We start from the raw sequence: 22838 nt of genomic DNA, 5'->3' as shown, positions 1-22838 counted from the left end.
GTACCTCCTCCTTTGGGTTTCTTGACCTTAGCTTAAAGGGGAGCTAATTCCCTGAATGGTTTTGAATGACTCCCCTTGGTTCTCTGGATTTGGGGAGGGCCTGTCAGGCTGTAAGTGTAATTAGTAGAGGCAGGCACATAGGAAGTATTAACACATGCTTGTTGACTGAGGTCAGTTCTTTTGAGACCACATTAAGTATTCTCTGAGCAGTTATGGCACCAGTATACAGCAAGGCCATGGGGAAGTCTGTAGGGTCCCAGAATCTTTTCAGCATGGAGGAAAATGAATTAACATATGAAATATCCTATACCTTCACTGCAAATGTGAAATAGGGAGAAGTTTTAGAACTGAGATTTAGTTAATATAGGGAACTCTCAGGTGAGGAAACTCTCTCTACCAATACAATATAATATCTTATAGTGTTAGAAAGTTGCACAGACCTAGCGTACTGAGAAATTAAGTGACTTGTTAGGGTGGCATAGCTAGTATGTGTCTGAGGCCTTCTCAAGCCTTCCCAGCTCGTGAGCAGACTCCCGACCTGATAGAATCCACACGGCCCCTATATGTACCAACAATGACCAAAAATACTTCCTTATCAGTAGATATGACTTGTGAATGAGAATTTTATATATCAGATATTGTAGGAATTCTAATATATTTTAATTTACTCTAACAAATGTAGGAGAATGTAGTTCAGACAAATAAGTAGCATTGATGATAGGAGCAGAAACAGGGCCCTAATTAATGTACTGCCATATTGGGACTCCATGGTAATGGGAGAGGGAAGTGTGAGCAGTAGCTGGTGTGTGATCAGGAAACTTCTCTCTATTCCTCTGCTTTTACTACAATGAGGCATCTGTGGAAGACAGACATACATATGTGTATGTGTGTGTGTGTGTGTGTGTTGTGTGTGTGTGTGTGTATGTGTGTGTGCGGATTATAGTCCGGGGGAAAGGGGTGGAATTCAAAGGGATAAGGAAGTGAGTAGATAGCTGGTATATGGTGAAAGGTGATAGATGTGATAGATGCCAAGACTTGTCTTGGTGTGGAAAGGGTTTGAGTTAGGTGATCAAGTCAGTGGTTATGGGGAAATATCATTAATTGACATGAGAGGAGTTAAGTGAGTGCTAGAAAAGAGAAAGAAGGTCTTAGAGGCATGGTAATAGTTGGCCTTTTCCTAGTCATTCTCCAACTCACTAGCCTACAGTGGCTCCCTATTACCTCCAGGATCATATATAACATACTGTTTGGTTTTTAGAGCCCTTCATAACCTAACCCTTTCCTACCTTTCCATCCATCTTATACTTTATTCCTCTCTGAGTTCTCTCTGATCCAGTGACCTTGTTTTTCCTTTTATATTATCACCCATTCCCCAACTCTCTCCCTTTTCCTGTGTTGTCCTCCATGCCTGGAATATTCTTGCTCCTTGTCCCCTACTCTCCCCCTACATTCTTTCCTGCTATCATACTTAATGAAAAGTTCACTTATTAAAACTTGACAAACTTTTTATTTTTCTTCCTTCAAATACTTCATCCAAATATAAAGGGTCATGGACTTAGAGCTGAAAGCAATCTTGGTAGTCATTTAGACCGATCCCTTCATCTTACAGGTAAGGGAAATGAGGTTCAGAGAAGCTGCCAAAAATCATAGAATATTAAATGACAGGGCTGGGATTTGTCCTCTACCTCTTAGTTCCAAACACTTTCCACTATACCATGTTGTCTCTCATTTGTGCAATAACACTATGGCAATTCCTTCTTGACCTCTGTACCACATGGCCCCATCTATGTTTCCCTGTGATTTTTGGAATGTGTCAGTTCAGGATCCTCTGAACCCGGGCTGGTGTGTTGTGCTCGAGTCCTTAGTCTATGCACTCATAAAGTATGAATAGGTAATAATATCAATCATATAACTCTCTTGGACATTCAGAAATGATTGAGTTCAGATCCCACATTCAACACTATCTTTTCTTTGTCCATTAGACTAGAGACAAACTCATGGACTGAAGCTGGGGATGGGAATAAGGCTAAAAGGTAAGGTATGGGCTCCAGGCAACATACCATAGAAACACAGCTTGGTAGCACTGGTACTCTAAAGCTTTGTGGTTATAATTGGGTCTGAGGAATGATCACTGAGCAAATGAAGGGTTGTATGTTACATCAACTTAATTCTGAGTAGATCTGGGTGATTTTCCAAGAAACTCAACTGTGTCGGCAAGCAAGCTAGTTAGTTTCCAATCTACTATTAACTCATAACATGAAACATCAGCTGCCTTCCCCACCCCCCCGACCAGCTCATGGATAGAGATGATTCTACAAAATGGCGTCATGGACCATTCACCACATTCTCATGAATAAAACCCCTCACTGATGGGGCTTGTACACTAGTACATTCATACACGTAGGCTAAGAGAGTCAAAGATGATATGGGACATAGACTGGATGCTATGGTCACCATGGAAAGTACTCACTTTTCCAGAGCATCCTGCTTCTTTTTTTATTTTTGGTTGGTGCACACCACTGGTACTTAGCAGGGAAGAGTCCACGTGGGAGTATCAAGTAATAAAAGTGTGCATTCAACTGAGAAGTAACTGAATAACAGCTGTCACTGAATCAATTTGCTTAAAAAAAACACCTAGCACAACAGGTGCCAAAAATGTTTATGAATACGTGCTCTCGTGTTGCCGATTCATAAACGAGACAGCATGCAACAAGCATAGGATGCATGAAAGGAAGCAATCAAGAACTCTCATGCAGTAATGCTTTAACTGATTGTCAAAAACACATAGCAATGGTAGACATTAAAGGAAGAAATTGACATATACTTTTTCCTGAATACAAGAACAGGGCAACAATTGCTTTGGACAAAACATTTTGTCAAAATCGTGAGAAGACTAGTCCCTTTGGAAATTTAGAAAGGATGACTGGAAATCATATAATTGTTTGAGAAAAATCCTTGTTCAGGCAAAAGAGAAAGGGAGTTCAGTTGACCAGTGCATGTCCTGAAACATGACATATGGTGACCAGATACGTTGCCATAGAATAGAACTAGCAACAATCTGCTGGATCAGATATGCTGAGCTACGTGGGTCATGGACATCTGAGGACCCCCTCCCCCGCCCAATGTATCTTTCCATCCCTAACACTCATGTGGCAGTCTCATGAGCAGCTGGGGATGAAACTGGTTAGATATTTTGGCTGAGATGATTATACAAAGGTCATATAGACACAGAATAACTCTGCCAAGCATCTAACGGATGCAAAATGGAAAGTGGGTGGAATAACTAGAATCTGGAAAAGTTGATAAATACCAAGTAACTGCATCAACATATTCTGTGCGTCACTGAAATGAGGCTTCTCTATTTTGTAGGTTACATACACGCACACACGCGCGCGCGCACACACACATACATCTAACAGCTCTGAAAATATAAAATTCAGCCAAAGCTCCTTGGCTCTTTTTAACAGACGTTTTCCTCACCCAATTTAGATGTAACATGTCATTATAATTTTCATTACTTACAACATAACGTTGAGGATAAAACAAAACCACATATGTTTTTAGCAGCTGGAAAAAAGATTTTCTGATGGAGTAAAGTGAGTTGCTAAAACATAGCTTTGGGCATAAATGTCTTCTCTAAGGGTCTTCATGGAGCATATTGACTCTAAACATGCCTTAAGTGAACTAAATGACTGTATTGACCAGATTTGGAAAAATGAAATGTGGAACATAATATCAGAAGCTACATTACACATTCAGTGCAAATAAAATTTTAATTTCATTTTAGAAATAAAAACTGGTACGGTAGCACCCCAAACTGAGGGTGGATAACTTTGTATGTCCTTTTTTGTTAGAGGTGGTAGGGGGAATCTAGATCTGTGATTTCATTAGTGCAGGAAACTCCCCATGTGAAAACTTACTCCAAGGAGGCAGATTGGCACCCGCGTCTCTAATTTGGATCAAAGAATCATATACTCATAGATTTAGAGTTGGATGGGACCTTAGGGGTCATTTAGTCCAACCCCCTCATTTTACAGATGAGGAAACTGAGGTTTCCTATAAAGGGAGTTTGATAACTTGCTCAAGACCACACAAGCAGTAAGTGGCATACCTTGGATTTGAAACTAGGTTCTCTGATTCCAAACCCAATGTTCTTCCTACTTTATTGCAGAATCTTAGAGAGTTATCTGGAAGTATGGAGAATTTAATGACTTGCCTTTGGTCACACAGCTCATATATGTCAGAGGCAAGACTTGAACTCAGGTCTCACTGACTTCAAGGCTAGTCCTCTATGCACAAGTCTGTGCCATCTCTTATATATACATATATGTATTAATTTTGCAGGGTGATTCAAAAGCCCGGCTGCCTCCCACACATTATGAGAGAGCCCCTGCACATATGCCCAAATTTGCTTCTTATAATTAAGTTCTACCAAATGCAAAAAATGGCCCCCTTGTGCTTACAGGCTAAACAGTGATTAGGATATCAAGGTCACCACATAGGCAAAAGTTTGCACAAGTAATTTCTGGCAAGTGGTCTTTTGGATCACCCTTCAAAGTTAGTTATCCATAACAATATGTGTATACATATGTTTGCAATGCACATATTCACAACATGGATATATTTAACATTTAAGAAAATCAGTTTAGAAAATCTACTGGCAAACTGACATATGTCTATGGGCTCTATGTCAAATAACTTTGTAAATTGGAATTCGCATTTCTTTTTATTTAAAAGTATTATTAAATGAATGGTTATCCATTTCTCAAACATTCTTTTGAATAGTCCTTCATAATGAAGCAACATTGGTTGTATTTGTATGTATACATATATTTTTTAAAAAAAACAGCTAAGATTGAGTAATGAAAATTAATATCCACAATTAAGTACTAAATTGTCTTTTCTTTCCCTCCCCCAATTTTCCATCTTATATTTGTTTCAGTGAAAACTGTCTCTATTTTTTTGATTGGTTCAAAAGAGTGAATGTTTCTCCACTAGTTAAAAACCAGTCTTTGATCAATTAACATATGTCAGCTTCCTACTGGAACCCTATTGGTCTGCCCACCTGTGATGTCATAGTAAGGAGGGGCTTTTCTTCAGCAGACTCCTCCCTCGGTATCTCCTTCATCACCATGGCAACAGCCTTATCGGCTGCCCTAGAGCTTTTCCCCTATAACAGCGAAACCAACAAGGACTTGGGTCAGGAGGAAAGGTGAACTTGTTATTTGTTACAAGAAATTCTAACTGGTTAAAGAACAATCCACAACACAAATGAAGAGAAGAATGGTAGAAGGAAGTCTTGAGGCTCTTGGCTGAGAACAAAATGCACAAAAATACTGGAAAGGAGATTTGTGAACATCTAGTTAGTGTTTACAACTTTACCATGGACAATATATATGTTATATTTAATCTTAACATCGTGTTTTGTATTTGTCATTTCTTTTAAATGCAATTTTCATGGCATAAACAATAATTTAGAAATCCCTCACTTATGTCACATCTTTCCTGGTAGAATACAAGCTCTTTGAGGGTTGGGGTTATTTCTGTCATTGTATACCCATTGCCTAGGATAGTGCTGGAAACACTGCAGGTTCTCAATAAAGACCTGATTGAATGATAATGGTACATCCAATTTGAGGTAAAGAATAGGACTGAACTGCTCCAGAAGGTACATGTCCAAGGGACCGTGATGGGGATGGCAAACAGTAATTCACTTTGGGTAGAAAATGCATGGTAGTTTTATAATACTCTTATTTGCCCAGCTTGTTGTGGGGTGGTTGTTTTATAATACTCTTATTTGCCCAGCTTGTTGTGGGGTGGTAGTTTTATAATACTCTTATTTGCCCAGCTTGTTGTGGGGTGGCAGTCTGACCAGGGTTCTCTTTCTTGATTATCAAGATGTCTGAGACCAAGAAATTAGAAGTGAGTTATAAAGATGCCATTCTTGAGGAATGTAGTAAGTTCACACATGAGCCAAAGAATGGTAAATGGTGAATTAGCAACTACTCTCCCCAAAGACAATACGTGTAGACTAAGGTATTATAATTCTAGAGAGTGACAGGATGGCAGGACTTCACATCTTCCCCAATACTCCACCACTGAATTTGAAAAGTTGAAGTTTCTCATCATTAAATGCAATGGGAAACTTAAAAAAAACCCTCCATCTGTTCAAAACTCAATCTGCTAAGAATTTAGATACCTCCCAGGTGATGTGAAAATTAAGTGATCTTTCAAATCTTTGATCAAAAAAAAAATAAACTTTACCTTTTAAAGTATGATTTTTCAATGCTTATTTTCTCATCACCTTATCTAAATAAGGGTTTTTCTGGGGAAGGGAATTTGGACCCTAAGAATGCATCTAATGGTTTGCCTTGGCAATGTACTGAAAATGCGGGAATGGGGTTCACAGGGATACTGCAGTATCCTGTACATCGTGGATTGATGATCATGATGGAATTTGGTAGCCAATATCTGAAAAGGGCAATACTTGCTAGGGTCAGCTTTGATCTGGAAGGCCAAGATTATTTTGTCAAACACAAAACAACAAAGGGAGACAGAATTGTAGGAATCCTTCTACTAAGTTACACAAATGGCTTCCAAAGTGTATCTGATTAAACAAGATCTCCATTTAGAAGTCAACTTCCCCCCCCTTTTTTAAAGAAGCTGCTATCTAATTTTCTCACCCTTTTCCTTCATAAAATGTAAAAGCTAGTAATTTATTTCTGAGAACAATAATACAGTCTCTTCTCTGTGAGATTAAATTTTAGAATGTGTAAAATTGCCTGAAATGCTAGAGATTTTTCTTTAAGAATCTAGAATTCTTAAAGGGAAATGTCCCTTGGTTTCCAGAATCTGAGAATGGGATTTCAGAAATTTCCCCAACCTTCTCAATGGCAGCCATCTTCACAGGCATTCAGATTGCAATGTCACATAGTTCTTGACCTAGATAAGGCTAAACATCCGAGTGCATTATCATACAGGAGTTCTAGGTTGGAACAGTATTAAAGCTTCGTATAGGACTGTACATAACTCCATGTTTTGTGAAAAGATTTCTATGATCACTACTAAAACCATATTACATTTCATCACTGATGTGAAAATTAATCTGCTGACACATTCACCCTAAAAGCATATAGAACTATTAGAGGTCAAAGACATCTACATGCTAAATACTTGACATGATACCATCTTTGTAGCTTATATTCCCAAAGAGCATAATCCACCCATGAAGATTTCTTTTCATGCTCCCAGAAGTTTTGGACAATAGAAGCATGCTCGAGTCTGAATTCCTTTTTCTATCCAAAGAAATAAGACCTACTATAACCAGTGTAATTAAAATAAATCAAATCAAATAAAAAAAGAACTCAGGAGTTTCATTTCTTGGGCTAAGAGAACATAATGTCAATTGGTCAGCATTTCAAAGATTCTAAGTCTAACTTTCAGAATATATTGCTTATTTGAAATGCTACCAATTCATAAACTTTTTTTAATTAAAAAAATATGTGCAACTAGAGTAGCTGGGATTAGCAACTGACATGCTATTTTACTAAGGAAAAGAAATAAATAAAAATTAGTCCTTTCATGCTGAACTCTAGAACAAAGCAGTGATCAGCGAGAAAGGATGTATCAGAAACACATGCGGTGCTGTTTATTTCTTGCACAGTAGAAAAAACCCACCAAGGCCAGAGTCAGGTCACTTTTTTGAAGACAGTGCCATTTTTTCTTCAAGGTTACACCTACTACCTGGAAAGAGTCATGACACCCACGTTAGAGTTTATGGTGAACTTTCCCCCCCTCTAATAAGCACTTTGGCATCTGAACGGACCCCAACTCTCATTGCGCTGAGAAGTGTGGCTACAGTCAGAGGACAGAATTGTAAACGCTGCAAAAATGACATCCTGTGGTTCCAGCTAGAGCTCCCTTCTCCCATCAGCCACTACCAATTCCAATGGGCTTTACTTGGATGTCAACTGAAGACTCCCTCCCACCCCTAACCCCAGGGCCTGCCACTTCCACTCGGTATCGTCAAAATCAAGCGGTGCTCTTCCTGAATCTCCCCATCATCCCTAACAACAGTGACTCTAGCCCTCAGAGCCTAGCTGATGATGGCTTAAGGGATTCCTGAGACAGCACAATTGGCCTGTCAGCAATTCTGTTGGGATGTCAGGAACCTGGCCAGTTTTTTTCTTTAAAAATCAATGAGATATGGCTTCAGACTTGGGAGGAACACGTGCATGCCATGACAATGCAGATTTCAAACTCATTTTTCTGAATATAACCACACTTAGAGGTCAGTAATGGTTAATGCTCTATTGTTGGTATTAGCACTGTGGTAACAATATATACTAAATATACTTTCATGCATGTAAGTGAATTTAGATTTTCTAAGTCCCATTTCTTTCTACACAGTTTTTCACAAGGGGGAACAGGAAGACATGAGAAGTTAATCATCACGTCGTGATACTCTCTGGATACTATTCCAGGCTGTTGTTTCATCATTTATCATTTGAGAAGATTTCAACTCACAGTTGAATTCAAGGAATCCTTTTGGATATTTGGACAATGACATCAACAACAAAATGGGGAAGTTCCATTTTATTCCTTTGGGTTTGTGACTAACGAGTCTTTGATTTTTATAGGAGCTCATGCTTTTCCTGAAGACCACATTTCAGGTTTATGAGATACTTATGAGGGCAAGTGGATTTATGGATAATTTGCACATATCCAGAGAGCAAATAAATTATGCAAGGCAAGAACTCCGATAATAAACACTAAGCCTTAGAACAGCTCCTTCCCATCAACTTATGGTTATAATGGCAAATATTAATATGATGTAACTTGTACATAATAAGACATGAAGACCTAGCAAGAAAACTCTTTCCCCATCTCTTCTTGTCCTGACCTCTATGTAGAATCTGAGCCCCAAGAACATAACCTTGCATCCTCTCAAGAACTGAGGTCAAAGCAAGTTGATTGGTATCTCCTAATGGTGACCCTTTTGGCCTTCCAGGTCAGAATTATTTGACATAGCTATGTATCCAGGGATCACTGTTGGCCAAAAGCTAACACCCAGGGGCAATTTGGTGGTTTGTGGACTTGGAGTCAGAAGGCCTGACGGGTTCCAATCCTACACTTTGCAGCTGTTGTGACCCTGGACTTAACCTCTCAGCATCAGTTTCTTCATCTGTAAATGGGGATAATAGCACATACTGTAGAGGGTTGTTATAAGAATCAAATGAAAAAATATATATAAAATGCCTTTCAAGCCTTTAAGTATTATATAATTGCTAATAATAATGATCGTAAGAAAAGCCACACACAGTATTGATACGCAAGGCCAAAATACCAGTCACTTAGCCTTGTGAGAATGCCCATGGGTCTGCCCTCCGTAAATGTTCTAGCCGTCTATGTGACAGCTTTGATATTGGGGCAGGAAACTTTTTTCAGAACATCAGAACAGATTGGTTCAATGGAATTGAAAAGCTTTTGAAAAGTGCTTTCTTTGTCCAATCCGGTCCTGTCAATAAGCAAATACCACCTACAGCCATATAGACTGGGACATAGCATACAGTCCTTTTCTCTCTGTCATGGAAAAAAATGCTCTAGTATTCCCAACCAGCAAGGTATCTCAGATCATTAGACTTGAAAGAGACCATGGCACCACCTAGTTCAAGTCATACCAATTCATGGTCAAATAAGAACCCCCTCAGGATTCAGCTAGCAGAAAAGTCAGTTAGCCTTTGCTTGAAAATAGTAAAAAAACAAAACAAAACCCCAAACCTTTTATTTTACAGATGACGAAACTGAGGCTCAGAGAAGTTAAATAACTTGCTCATAGTCACATTGTCAGTAAGTCAGAGATGGGATTTGGACCCAAGTTTTCCTGATTCCAAACCTAGCACTTTATTTACTATGTTGTACTACCTTTCCTTAAGCTTAATACTTTTTCCCGGAATACTTTTTAAAAATTCCATAAGATGAACATTTAATGCATTAGAATTCTTCCTAAAAACTACACAAATAAAGATCTCCCAAGGGCCACATGGAATTAGAAAACGAGCAGGCAGATTTAGAGGGAATTTGCACAAACTGGATAGAATAATCATAGAACCAAGGAATTGGAAGGGGACTGAGGCCATTTAATCTAAATGGTAGCTGAACAAGACTCCTCTCTCCAACTTCTGTGACAAATTGTCCCACAGCCTTTGCTTAAAGATCCCCAGGGACAAAAAAGACAGAGAAGATGGGAAGCAAAGATGCTCACTTTGAATACAAGTCACCTTAGCCAGGCAAGTCGCATGGCCCCGGTTTCCTTGTACATAAAACAATGGGATTGAGCTATACAGCTTCAAATGACCCTTTCAGCCTTACGTATTGGATCCCCAAGAAAGCTTATGACTTCCCAAGGTTCCCAAGGACTCAGAAGAATCTTTTCTTACATTATGCCTAAATCTGACTTTTAATTCTTAGGCAATTTCTCAATTACAGATTTTATTATTACTTCCATGATGACTTCCATTTCTTAATTTTATGTCTATTATAATTTAGCCATGCCCTCCCAATTTAACATATCTATGTATATGTGCACATGTGTATATATATATGTATACACAAATCTATGAAATCATAGGTCTAGTCTCTGTCTGTCTCATTCTCTGTGTCTCTGTTTCTCCATCTCATCTCTTCTCTCTCTCCCCCTTCCTCCCTTCCTTTCCTTCTCCATATACATAAATGCATGTATGTAGAGGCATGTGTCTGTATTGTCATGGAGAGGGAAGTAGAATTATGTTATGTGGTAAAGGAGGGGACATATGAAATCTTTATCCAACAAGTCATTAATGACTTTAGGAGCAGAGATTGGAGAATCTTTCAATACACAGCACCTAGACATTACAAAGGAAAAACACCATTAGTATTACTCATGTATGCATACATATGTATATATTCATGTGTATACTAAGAATGTCCATGTACTTTATGAAAGGCAGCTTCAGGTCATTAATAGAGGAGGTCCTGAAGAGTTGGTTCTTTCACATACTGGCTTTGTGATCATCAGTCAGTCAGTGGGTCAATCAATTGATCAATCACCGTTTATTAAGTGCTAGATCCTGTGCTGAGTGCTGGGCCATGGCAGATCTTTTTACCCCTTAGCGCCTCAGGGGACCATAGAAGTTTCTTCTTTGCATGAGTGGAGAAAGTTTCCACTTTGGGTGTTACCCACCCCTGTGAACTCACAGGTCCAGACAATGGAGAAAAAAGCATATTAAGGCAATGGAAAGGGGACTGGCTTTGGAATCAGAGAGGTGGGTTCAGATTCTACTTCTACTGCTTATTACCTATGTGACGGTGGATAAGTCATTTTGTCTCTTTAACCTCAGTTTCCTCACTTGTACAATGGAGGATGAATGGTATCTGCAGGCCTGCTCAGTACTAGATCTCTGAATTATGTATCTACATATACACATAGGCTAATAACATTTGGGGCTAGAAGGGATTTTAAGGAACTTTTATTAACCACCCCTCTCCTTTTTAAGATAAGGAAACTGTAGTCATGTAAGTTTTAGTGACTAGCTGAAGGTCATCTATTTAGTAAGTAATAGAATTGTCTTGATCCTCTGACTCTAAATCCAATATACTTTCCATATTGCCTCTTCAATGTATTTTCATTTTTAAAAAAATTCAGTTTTTTTGACCGTATCTGTATTTTTAGGCCTTGACCAAGAGAGAAGGGAGAAGAGTCCTTTGTTTCAGATATTGAGGGAATCGTACTTGTGGCCTGCACTAAATGAGATACAGCAAGGCTGATCTCTGTTGAGACTTACATTCCTTTGTAGGCAGAGATTGGATCATCTTTTTTTACCTGGGAGAGTAAATGTCAGAAGGAGTTGTGCCCTCTTCAAATTGTACCAATCCACTAAAATGTCACGATTTTAAGTGCTTTACAAGATCTATCGGAAGCAGGAATTCACTCACTTTCATTTTGGGTTCTCTCCCTAGAATAATGTGTCCTTGGTGCATTGGAGCACAGAGACTTATCTTTAGACTGAGTTATTCTTGTTATCTATGAGTAACTTCAGGAATCAGTGCTGTGGTTTTTTTCCCCAAAAGAAAGTTTATAAAGCATCCCTTGAGGCTGTATACCAGAGCTATAACCAGGATGGGGACAACTATGGGCTCTGCCACAGGGGCAGAAATTCAGAGAGCATTCCCTGGCAACACTTTGAGGACTTGTGCATCTTAGAAATGGTAGAGTTAGCAACTAGTTAGAAACAATAATGAGGAGCATGAGATCATAAGTTTAGAGCCGGAAGGGGTCTCAGAGGCCCTCTACTCAAAGCCCCTCATTTTATGGATAATAGAGTTGTGGTTTCATGCTGTGTTGTGGTGGAACCATCTCAAAGAATTCAGAGTCAGACCACCTCTAATCCGAGTGTAGGCCTTTATTGAGATTGGCGCCTCTCATGAAATGGGCTAAATTCCAAGAGAAACCAGCAGCTTCAGAGAAAACAAGCTTGATTTTTATAGTGTAATGATGCTGATTACATAACAGAAATGATAAATATTAAAAAGGCAGGAGGGATTTGTTAAGGGATTAGGTAATGAGGAGTGGTTCCTTCTATGGTTTGGTGATCAACATCCTGGTTGTGTTGCTTTCTGATTGGCTAGCTATTGTGGTCCTGTCTGATCTATCCACAGATATAAGGCATCACCCTTTGACTCTGAAGTCAGTGCTCTTAGAATAGGGAGCTTCAGGAGGTTTCTCCTCCTCCCTCTCCATATATCTGAGTTCTCTATTCCCATTGGGGCACCCAAAGGCATTTTGAGGACCAAGCCTGTCAGTTACTTGGGGGTTTTCTCCTATAGATTTAGAGCTAAAAGGGAGCTTAGAGACCATTTTATAGATGAGTAAGCTGAGGCACAGAAGGTTAAATGTCTTGCCCAGGGTCACATAACTAGTAAATGTTTGTAGGTGGGCTTCAAACTCTGCTGTATCCACTTTTTTCCACCAACTGCCTTCTTCAGGGAGCTTATTTCACATGGTATGACTTGGACTCAAAAATCACTAGTTGTAATATTGCAAAAATCATAAATATAAGGGTAGACCTACTTCATGCCAATGTTCTTAGCATATAAAATCAATTAACAAATATTATTTAATATGCCTTATGTGTAAGGTGCTGTCCCAGCCTGGAGGTGCTGAGCTAAACAGCTCATACTCATAATGATACCTATGCAACTTTTTTTTTTGAAGAGCCAAACCTCTTACTTCTGAATGCCCTGATGAAATCTACATATTTGATTACAAGAAGGTTGTATGGCCAATTTTTTTTGTCTTCTTATATGGGATCTGCCACTCATAATGAATTTACAAGTTGAGGTGTCTAGGTGGCATAGTAGAAAGAGTGTGGAATTGGAGTTAGTATGACCTGAGTTCAAATCCTGCCTCAGACACTTAATAGCTAAGTGACCCTGGGCAAGTCACTTAATCTCTCTCAGCCTCAGTTTCCTCATCTGTAAAATATGACAACAATTGTACCTATCTCATAGGCCAAGTACATAATGCCACTATGATCTCATTGTTTTGGGACAATTTAAGAGGCCAATTTGGATTAGTAAAGAGGTTCAATTATAAAATTTTTTTTCAGAAGTGAAGTTTTCAGAACCATCAGCTACAAAGAGAAACATTAACCAAGAGCCAACAAGCTGCTGTCAAGTGGAGGCAGGGTACTGCCTTCATAAGCTGATGGGCTCCTTTGCTACTCTCATATTCTAGGTTAGCAATTAAATGTTGTTTGTTCTTTCTGGGAGGGTAAATACTTCCCTCCACCTGAATACGCAATCTTATTTGCTCCATTTGCTTAGTAAGCCTTTCCTCATAAACTGCTAAAGTCTAAGTATCAGTTCATTCACCTTAACTTCCGAATTATTAGTGGGGTCTGAATTAAACAAAATTTTACTGGAATATTGACTATCATTGATAATGTTCTAAAAGAATTTAGCTCCTGGCTACCTAAGTGAGAAGCTCTTTCATTGTGTAACTTGGAAAATTCAATTCAACTCAATTCAAACAGTGTTTATTACACATTCTAGACATAATGGCAGTACAATAGAAAGAATAAGGAATATAGAACCAGAAGCACTCAATTCAAATCCTGATTCAGACAGTTAGTAGCTGTGTGACCTTGGGCAAGTCACTTCACTAATGTGTTTCAGTAAAATAGAGAGATTGGACCAGGTGATCTCAATGATCCCTTTTATTTCTAAATTTGTATTCCAAGCTAGGTAATGGGGATATATGAACAAAAACAAAACAGCCCCTGCTTTCCCACAGTATAGATGAGACTGTTGTGTAAATGGATTAAAAAAACAGGGTACATCATTCTATATTCTCTAGGGCAGCCGCAACAAGCTCAAATGGAAATGGGGCCATTAATCTGTACATACAGATCTCTTCAGGCTGCATGTTGACTTAGTTTTAAAATGTAATATAATCTATGTTTTATTGTATTTTTATTTATCTTGTTAAATATTTCCCAGTGATATTTTATTCTGGTTCTCACTAAATAACACTTTGTGTTGGACACCTGCTCTTGAGTGCCTAGAAAAGCCCCCACACATGAAGGAGTTTAGAAAACATTCAGTGAAAAAAAACCACATTTAGTAAATAGAAATGTGATGTCTGTAGCCTCTACTATTGGGTAGGAAAAAGAACATTCAAGCATCATAGGGTTTGCATTTCAAGATGCTGTTCGGGGGACTTGTGCTGGTTGTGTGTGGAATGATTAGATCTGCTCATTAAAGAGAAGTTGGGATTTTCGATTCTTTGTCTAACATCTCAGAGGATTAAAAGCTGGCCTATCTTGTAACAAAACGAAAAAAGAGAAGTTTAGGAACACTTAAATATTCTAAAGGTCAGGGCTTTCTTCCCACTTTCCCAATTTTTCGACTAGCACTTATTTCTTAGTTTGGAAACTTATTCAGGGGTGTGGAAAAATGCTAGGAAAAATATGGTCACTGTCCAATTTGTGCAAACTCCTGATATACTAGTAGTTGGTATGAGATGACTGAAGGTCAGGGAAACTTTCCCAGACACCTAGAAAGCTGGAAATGTGCCTTTCTTATGGGGCAGATGCCACTTTAGCTAGATGGAAATTAGGGGAGATTTGCTTCTCCTTGGAGGCTGGTACAGTGGTCTTGTGATCTGGGTCCTTGAGGTGAAAGTATGACCATAGTAGTCAGGGCTGGCAGTAGAGTTGCTATTCCAGGGTTTGAGGGATTTTTTTCAGGGGATGGAGGATTCTGGCTTTTCCATTGCCACCCTGTTCTCTTTCGTGATAAAATGGAAAGATCAATGGCATGGATTCAAATCTCACCTCTACAACTTATTACCTAGGTGACTTGGGGCAATTCATTCATCCTGGGCTTTAGTTTCCTCCTCTTTAAAATGAGGATCTCAGACTAGATCATCTCTGAACTGCTCAGGTCTCAATCTATGAACTTAAGTCATGTTACTTCTCTGGGTCTCAATGTCCCCATCTATAAAATGAGGATTATGGTACCTAATATTATTTACTTCACAGGATTGTTAGGAGGCTATGAGATAAGATATGCAAAGCATTTTGCAAACCTCAAAGTTATATTTGTCTATCTATCTATTATCTACCTGTCTATCCACCTGTCTATTCATTCATCCATTCATCCATCCATCCATCTGTCTATCCATCTGCCCATCTGTCTATCTATCCATATATATGTAATATATATATTTCAGCTGTTATTATTATTATTATTAACCTGACTCTTGAAACTGTTTCAGTTCCCACAAACAGGTTGATATTTGCCAACCTGCTGCCCATAATTCTGGACCAAAGTCTTTTTCCTTCCCTGCTAGTCATGACTGTTCTCTGGGCTGTCCTCTACAGATAGCATCTAACTCAAGTCTAGGAGGCAGAAATGATTCAGTTTCACTGGGATGAGAGTAATTGTCCCCAAAATGACCAATCCACTCAACCAAGGTTCTCTGGTCTTTTGTTCAAATACTCCCTAATTCAGCTCTTTCCACAAAGAGTTCAGTCAATGTTGTGGCTAGAACTTTTCCAAATCATGACTTTATTCTGTCATCTTAACTCTTGCCCTAGTTCTGCTCTAGATGATCAGTCCTTGTTAAGAAAATCTCTGCCAGATCTTGACTAATTTTCTTCCTAGAAGCTTGTCAAGTAAGAAAAGTGAGCTGTACTCAACAGCAAGTTTACTTAGTCTCATATTTCAGAGTCTTCAATTAGTTTTAAATGTATGGGCTAGAAAAACGACTTACAGCTATTTGAGATCAACCAATTTCTCTGTCATGCCTACTTCTGTCTTGTTCCAAAGCAGGATGTTTGAGGTGCAGGAGTTCACTGTTCTCTGGCTGTCTGAAATTGCTGGGTTTATGCCCAGCAATTGTGATTATACTTTCAGTGGATTTCAAATAATTCAAACCTTCATCACCTTCTGTTAGACTACTGTCACCGTCTTTCTGTGACAGTCTTTCTGTAGTCTTTCTGCTAACTAGTCTAACTAGCCTTTCTGCTTCAAGTCTCTTTCCCCTCCCATCTATTCTCCACCCAGCCGTCAAAGTGATCTTCCTAAAGCATAGTTCTGACCATGTCATTTCCCTGTTCAAGAAGATTCCATGGTTCCCTACTGCTTCTAGAATAAAATGCTAACTACTCTGCTTAGCATTTAAAGGTCTTCACAATCTGACTCCAAGCTACCTTTCCAGGCCTTTACATGTTCCTGTTCTTCATGCACCATTCAGTCTATCCAAACTGATCTATGTGCTATTCCCTATAGATGATATTCTATTTCCTACCTCTCTGCTTTTGTACCAGCTGTGTCCCCTTTACCTGAAATACTCATCTTTTCCAGTTTTGCCTATGAGAAATTGTAGCTCCCTTCAAGACTAAGTCTAAGGGTTACTTTCTACAAGAAGACTTTGCTGATTCTCTCTCCCCTCCCCATTATGCACTTTGTATTTATTCATTTGTGTACATATTATTTCCTCGTGGTGGAACAGAAGCTCCTATAAGGGAGGAACTGTTTTGTTTTCATGTGTGTCTCCCCACTATCTAACATACTACCTGGAAGTAAATGCTTATTGAATGAAGCAAATGCCACAGCAGACTTAAAATGAGTTATATCCCATGCACTGCCCAAGGATTTAGTGTACCTCTTGCTTACATGCGTACATACACACTTACATATGTTATATATATATATACACAATGTCTACGTATACACACATATATAATGAGAATGTTTGTGTATATTCTGCCATGTTAGTCCATTTTGAGGAGGGCATGACATTGCCGTCTATCATATTTACCTCCTCTCATAAAGATGATCTGCTCTTTGCTTATAAAGGAAGAAAAGTGCCCGTAGAAATCATTCATAAGTGGCACCTAACATATATGTAGCCCTCTCTCGCTCCCCATATGTATTCATATAGATACATACTTAATACATATATACGTCACTAATTGTAGCAAACCTCTTTCTGTCACTTTGTTTCTATTGCAGAAACATTTATGATATGCGTGTGCATGTATTGTGGAGTGGAACCAGTACCAGATTTGGCTCCAGGGGCCCTGGGTTCCCATCCTGCCTGCGGTCTTTTACTCTCAGCATAATCTTGTGTAAGCCACCTCAGTTTTCTGATTCTTGGTTTCCTCATCTGTAATATGAGGGGGCTGGGTTGATGTTTTCTGGGGTCCCACCCAAAGATACTTTAAAGGCAGCAGTGAATTTACAGAGCTTAATGGATGAGTGTATGTATACAAAGGGAGGACTAACTTAGGAAATAGTTCTAATCCTGTGCTTTTTCAGGCATAAATTTTTTAAAAAAGGTTTAAAATGGAAAGTTTTGAAGTTTAAGAAACTTCGTGGGAAAAAATTTTAAAACATAAAAAGTTGTAATGTTCTTTATAAAGTTCTTTCCCTATAACATCTCCTTTGAACTTCAAAACAAGCCTCCGAGGTAAGTATTAGAGGTATCATTAGTCCCATTTTGCAGAGGAGGAAACTGAGACTGAAAAAGATTAAGTAATTTGCCCAGAGAGTAACTCTCTGAAGCAAGATTCACACTAATGTCTTCCTGAAACCAAGTCTCCCGCTCTAAAGACTAGTCTACCCAGGTACACTCTTCTTGCTACTTCAGAAATTTGTTTGCTGGGTTGTCTGATAAATCCTAAATGTATTCATGACACATTCCCAACTCTGAAGTCCTGTAGACAACCTCAAAGATCATTTACTTATTATATATAATCAGTCATTGAATTCACTTCCTAAGGACTGACCAGGACTGATTATCAATTTAACACTGCCAATATGTCCACAATGCATATTCTAGGTGATGATCAATCGTCAGAGAAATGGCTATGGTAATATAGATGGTAAAGTGTAAGAGAAATTCTCTTGACCTTCACATAAACTAGTTTTCTGTTAATCTCTCCAATTTCTCTTGGAACCGTCAGGGTATATTAGAAGAGATTAAATTTGCATTCCAAAGAGATTATGCTTGAATTCATTTCAACCTGCTAAATAATTCAATGGATCCTTTTCAATCCAAAGCTGAAGACAAGCACATGGTATGAAGATTCTATTATTCTTACAACTGTAAACTCCTAAATGGATTCAAGTTCTAGATACATTTTAGGAATCAACAGAACCTAAGAATCTCAGTGTTGAAAAGGACCTTCAAAACCATCAAGTTCAACTCATTCTTGAACAAGAATCCTTTCTACAATTCATCTGACAAATGGCTCTTTAGCCTTTGCTTGGAGACTTCTAGTGAGAAAGAACTAACGCTTTCTCTGGGCAGCCACTCTATGTTTGGAGAGCTATAACTGGTACATTTTTCCTCATACGAAGCTCAACTCTATCCATCTGCAACATCTATCCACTACTCCTAGTTTTGTACCCTGGGGTCAGACAGAACATGATAGCCCTTCAAGATACTGGAAGGCAGGACAGTCATTGTTCCTGCCCCCACCCACGAGTCTTCAGATTTGTGTACTAAGACTTGCTGCCTGATTTTATTTGGACCTCAATGATTTCCTTTAAGTCTCTGACATCTGAGCCTGTGCATATTTCTGTGCTAATGAAAGTTAAAGTTGCATAGAACAAAATATTCTCCTTTTCTGGACTTGTTTTTTATCCATTGCAAATAGGGGAAAAGAACCTTGATCAAAAACATATTTTTAAAAATCTTGTTTCTGCAAGAAACTTAATTTATTCTGATTCTTAGCTTTTATATGAGAGCCAGGATCCTTCATCTTCCCTGAATATGTGAAAACTATTAATCTCCATTACATGGAAATAGATATTCTTTTTTCTGCTACAGAACTCATAAAATAATTCTCTCAGTAGCCTGGAATAGATACATTTTTCTGTGAAGGGCAATGAGCTTGTTAAGCATTCTTTCCTCATTAAAAACTGACTACTTTTTTATTTTGACACATTGGCACTTGGATAGCCTGTGTGTGAGCTCTTTGATAGTGGCAGTCTTTCCAAAGAAGTGAAGCACAATCCAGTCATGCCTGCCTATCCTGAGAGACTATGGTCCACATGCTCCCCTAAATCCACATTGCAGGGCCTGTCCAAGGGGCTGAGCATCAACTGTCTCATTGTCTTGAAATTGTATGGGTTCCAATAGAACACCACTCTTCATTGGCTATCCCTTGCTCTTGTCACATGACTAACTCACTTTGTCTTCCCCTGGTCTCCTTCATGTCATTTCTTTGCACAATTTGGTTGCTAATGTGGGTGCTGTTTGCTCACCCCCCCACCATGGGCCTCTCCATTGTCCTTTGGGTGACCTTCAATTTTAATCCTTAAGAGGTTTTTATAATCCATGACTTGTAGCAGCACATGGTATTATCTGAATGACATCCATGTCGAAAAGATAGGCCTTTGTTTCAAGGAAAAGCATGGGGATCATTAAAAGCACTGCACAATTCTCTAATTCATCCTGCTCTCCTATTTCTGTTCAGTTCTGAGCCTTAAAAATTGCTAATGAGCAGCATGAGTCCAAAATATATGCACTGAAGGAACTTCCCATCTAACTGCATTTCATAGCCTGGACAAGAGGTATTCTTAATCCGCTTAGTTTTTCCTGTGTGGATAGTGAGATTTTTTTGATAGATTCTTTTGAGTGGTCACTGCTTTGCAGTGGAGGCTTTGCAATGTTCTGGGGCTTGATGAAATTAATACAATGTCATTTGCAAAAAGGAGCATCTCTGGCTAATTTCCTTAGAGAAGATTTCACTGGAAGTGGAAAAGCATTTTTGGTTTTGTACCTGGAATTGTTATTATTTCATTATAGTAATTTCTACTAACCATAAAATTGTCAGTAGAAGAGTGGCTAACAGATTTGTGGGAAAGCAAACCAGGGTTCTTGAGTTATAATCCTAGTTAGGTGAATGCTTTTATTTTGATCTATTATTACTGTTTCCATCATGCATGTTCCTTCTATTGACTTTCAGTCTGAATTGTGTGGCCATGTTTTCTCATTCAAATCATTATATATTGTTAGCATTTTCTTTCCTCCATACTGAGCGATGAAATTGGATATTTTAGAATTCCAGGATGTTTTCTAAATAATCTATTGCTTTCTAGGTGACATTTATAAGGAAGGACAAGGAAGCATCTGTAGAGGCAAGGAGGACAGAAGATGTTTCACCTGTAAATCTAAACAGATAGAAACGTGAATATCTGCGCTTTTCTATGGAGCAAATACTTTTTGACTAAATTAATTAATTATTATGTCCCTGCTATGTGCCAGGTACTGAATAAAGTGCTGGGGATAGAACGCCACTATCAGTCATCTTGGTGTCATCCAATCCAATTCAACAAAGATTTATTCTGTTGTTCAGCTGTTTCAGTTGTGTCCAACTCTTTGTGGCTCCATTTGGGGTTTTGTTGGCAAAGATACTGGGGTGATTTGTCATTTCCTTCTCCAGTGACTTGACTAGGGTCATGCAGCTAATAACTGTCTGAGGTCTTATTTGAATTCGTCTTCCTGACTCCAGGCTCAGTTCTCTATCCGCCATGACACTCTTATTAAGTTCCTACTATGTATAAGGCACTGGACTAACTGTGAGGAAACAGAACTGCAATACTTGCTGACTTTAAGCCACATAGGCTTAACATATGACACGATATAACATTTGATCCTCACAACAACCTCTGTGAGGCAGGGACTGTTATCATCCCCATTTTACAGATGTGAAAACTGAGACTGGGGAAAATTAAGTGACTAGTCCAGAATTGCACTGCTAATAAGTATTCAAAGAGCAACTGGAACTCAGGTTTTCCTGACTCCAAGGCCAGCAATCTTTCCACTATACCAACTTGCTCCCTAGACAAAATAAGCTAGCTCCTTACCCTAAGGTGCTTACATTCTATTAGAAGGTATAATATATAAACAGATCAATATAATATGTAATATAGAGCATAAAATAACATAATATATTAATATTATGATATAATTACATTGTGATCCTACTACTGTCACCACCACCACCACTACTACTATCACTACAACCACAACAAAATATGACATTATAATATAATAATGCAATATATAATAATAAATATATAAGCATATAAATAGGGCAATGATAATTTGAGGAGAGAGAGATCATTAATGGCTGGGGGAAAGGGTGAAGAAGGCCTTTCCCTAAGAGATCATTCCTGAGCCTTGAAGGAAGCCAAGGATACTAAGGTGGAGGTAAGGAGAGGAAGTAGGGGAGGGAAAAAAGATAAAAAGACCTAGGACTGAGACTTGGGGAACACCCAAGTTGGTTCTGAGTTACCATACCCGACAGTTTCTTTTAATGACAAATTAATAATAACATTAGCTAACATTTCTATAAGGTTTAGGACATTTTATCACACTGGATCCTCAAAGCAACGCTCTGATCAATGGTTCCCGTTTTATAAATGAAGAAACTGAGACTGGCTAAATGACTTGTCCAGGGTCACACAGCTAGTAGTCATTTGAGATAGGATTTGAACTCAGCTTGTCATGACTTCAAGTCCAGTGCTCTATTTACTATGCCACCTAGCTGCCTCCAAGTTGCTTGTTAGAAAACAACAACAAAACTCACCTTATTTAAAAACAATTACTTGGAGCAGCTAGGTGGCACAGTGGGTAGAGTACCAGCCCTAGAATCAGGAGGACCTGAGTTCAAATCCAGCCTCAGACACTTACTAGCTGTGTGACCCTGAGCAAGTCACTTAACTCCAAATGTCTCAACACCTACCCCTTCAAAAAATCCCACAATCACTTATTCAACCATAAAGGTGAGGTACAGAAGTTTGAAGGGTATCAACTCCTTTGTTGAAGTGTTCAAGTCCAGGACAGAAAGGCATCATTCACCAAAAATGGAAACATTGGAGCTTCAGTTGGTTTGATAAGTTATATAACATAAGTCCCTTCTAGACATACTAAATCTATGATGGGGGGCAACGGGGACGGAGACTGAGTTTAATTAAACAAGTTTTGAGGAAGAAGCTAGGAAATAAACCTAACTGTGCAGCTAACATCATCACAAGCTTAGAAATGAATGATGACGAACTTTACCTGATTTTCAAATAATGATCCTTAAGTACCTACAAGATAGCTAGGTGGTTCAGCAGATAGAACATGGGAACTGGAGTCAGAAAGACCTGTGGTGAAATCCTGCTTCAAGCACTTATTAGCTGTATGACTTCAGGCAAATAAATTTCACTCAGTGTGTCAGTTTTCCCTTCTGTAAATGAGGAGAATAATAGCACCTGCCTCTCAAGGTTGTGAG

General features: G+C 38.7%; 1 protein-coding gene across 3 annotated transcripts in view; it reads right to left on the bottom strand.

Moving 5' to 3' along the window:
- The window catches only part of PEX5L (peroxisomal biogenesis factor 5 like), a 193663-nt gene that overhangs the window by 107190 nt on the left and 63635 nt on the right, over positions 1-22838 (bottom strand). For 2 of the 3 annotated variants that reach the window (XM_072618406.1, XM_072618408.1), the window contains one exon: positions 5066-5170. The exons of the other annotated variant lie outside the window; for it this stretch is intronic. In XM_072618406.1, the coding sequence (XP_072474507.1) occupies positions 5066-5170 (105 nt within the window). The remainder of the gene's footprint in view (positions 1-5065; positions 5171-22838) is intronic. 3 annotated transcript variants of the gene reach the window in all.

The sequence above is a fragment of the Notamacropus eugenii genome, chromosome 6 (genome assembly GCF_028372415.1).
Source record: "Notamacropus eugenii isolate mMacEug1 chromosome 6, mMacEug1.pri_v2, whole genome shotgun sequence".
NCBI lineage: Eukaryota > Metazoa > Chordata > Mammalia > Diprotodontia > Macropodidae > Notamacropus > Notamacropus eugenii.
Note: the sequence above shows the minus strand (reverse complement) of the source record. Positions and strands in the feature narration are given on the sequence as shown.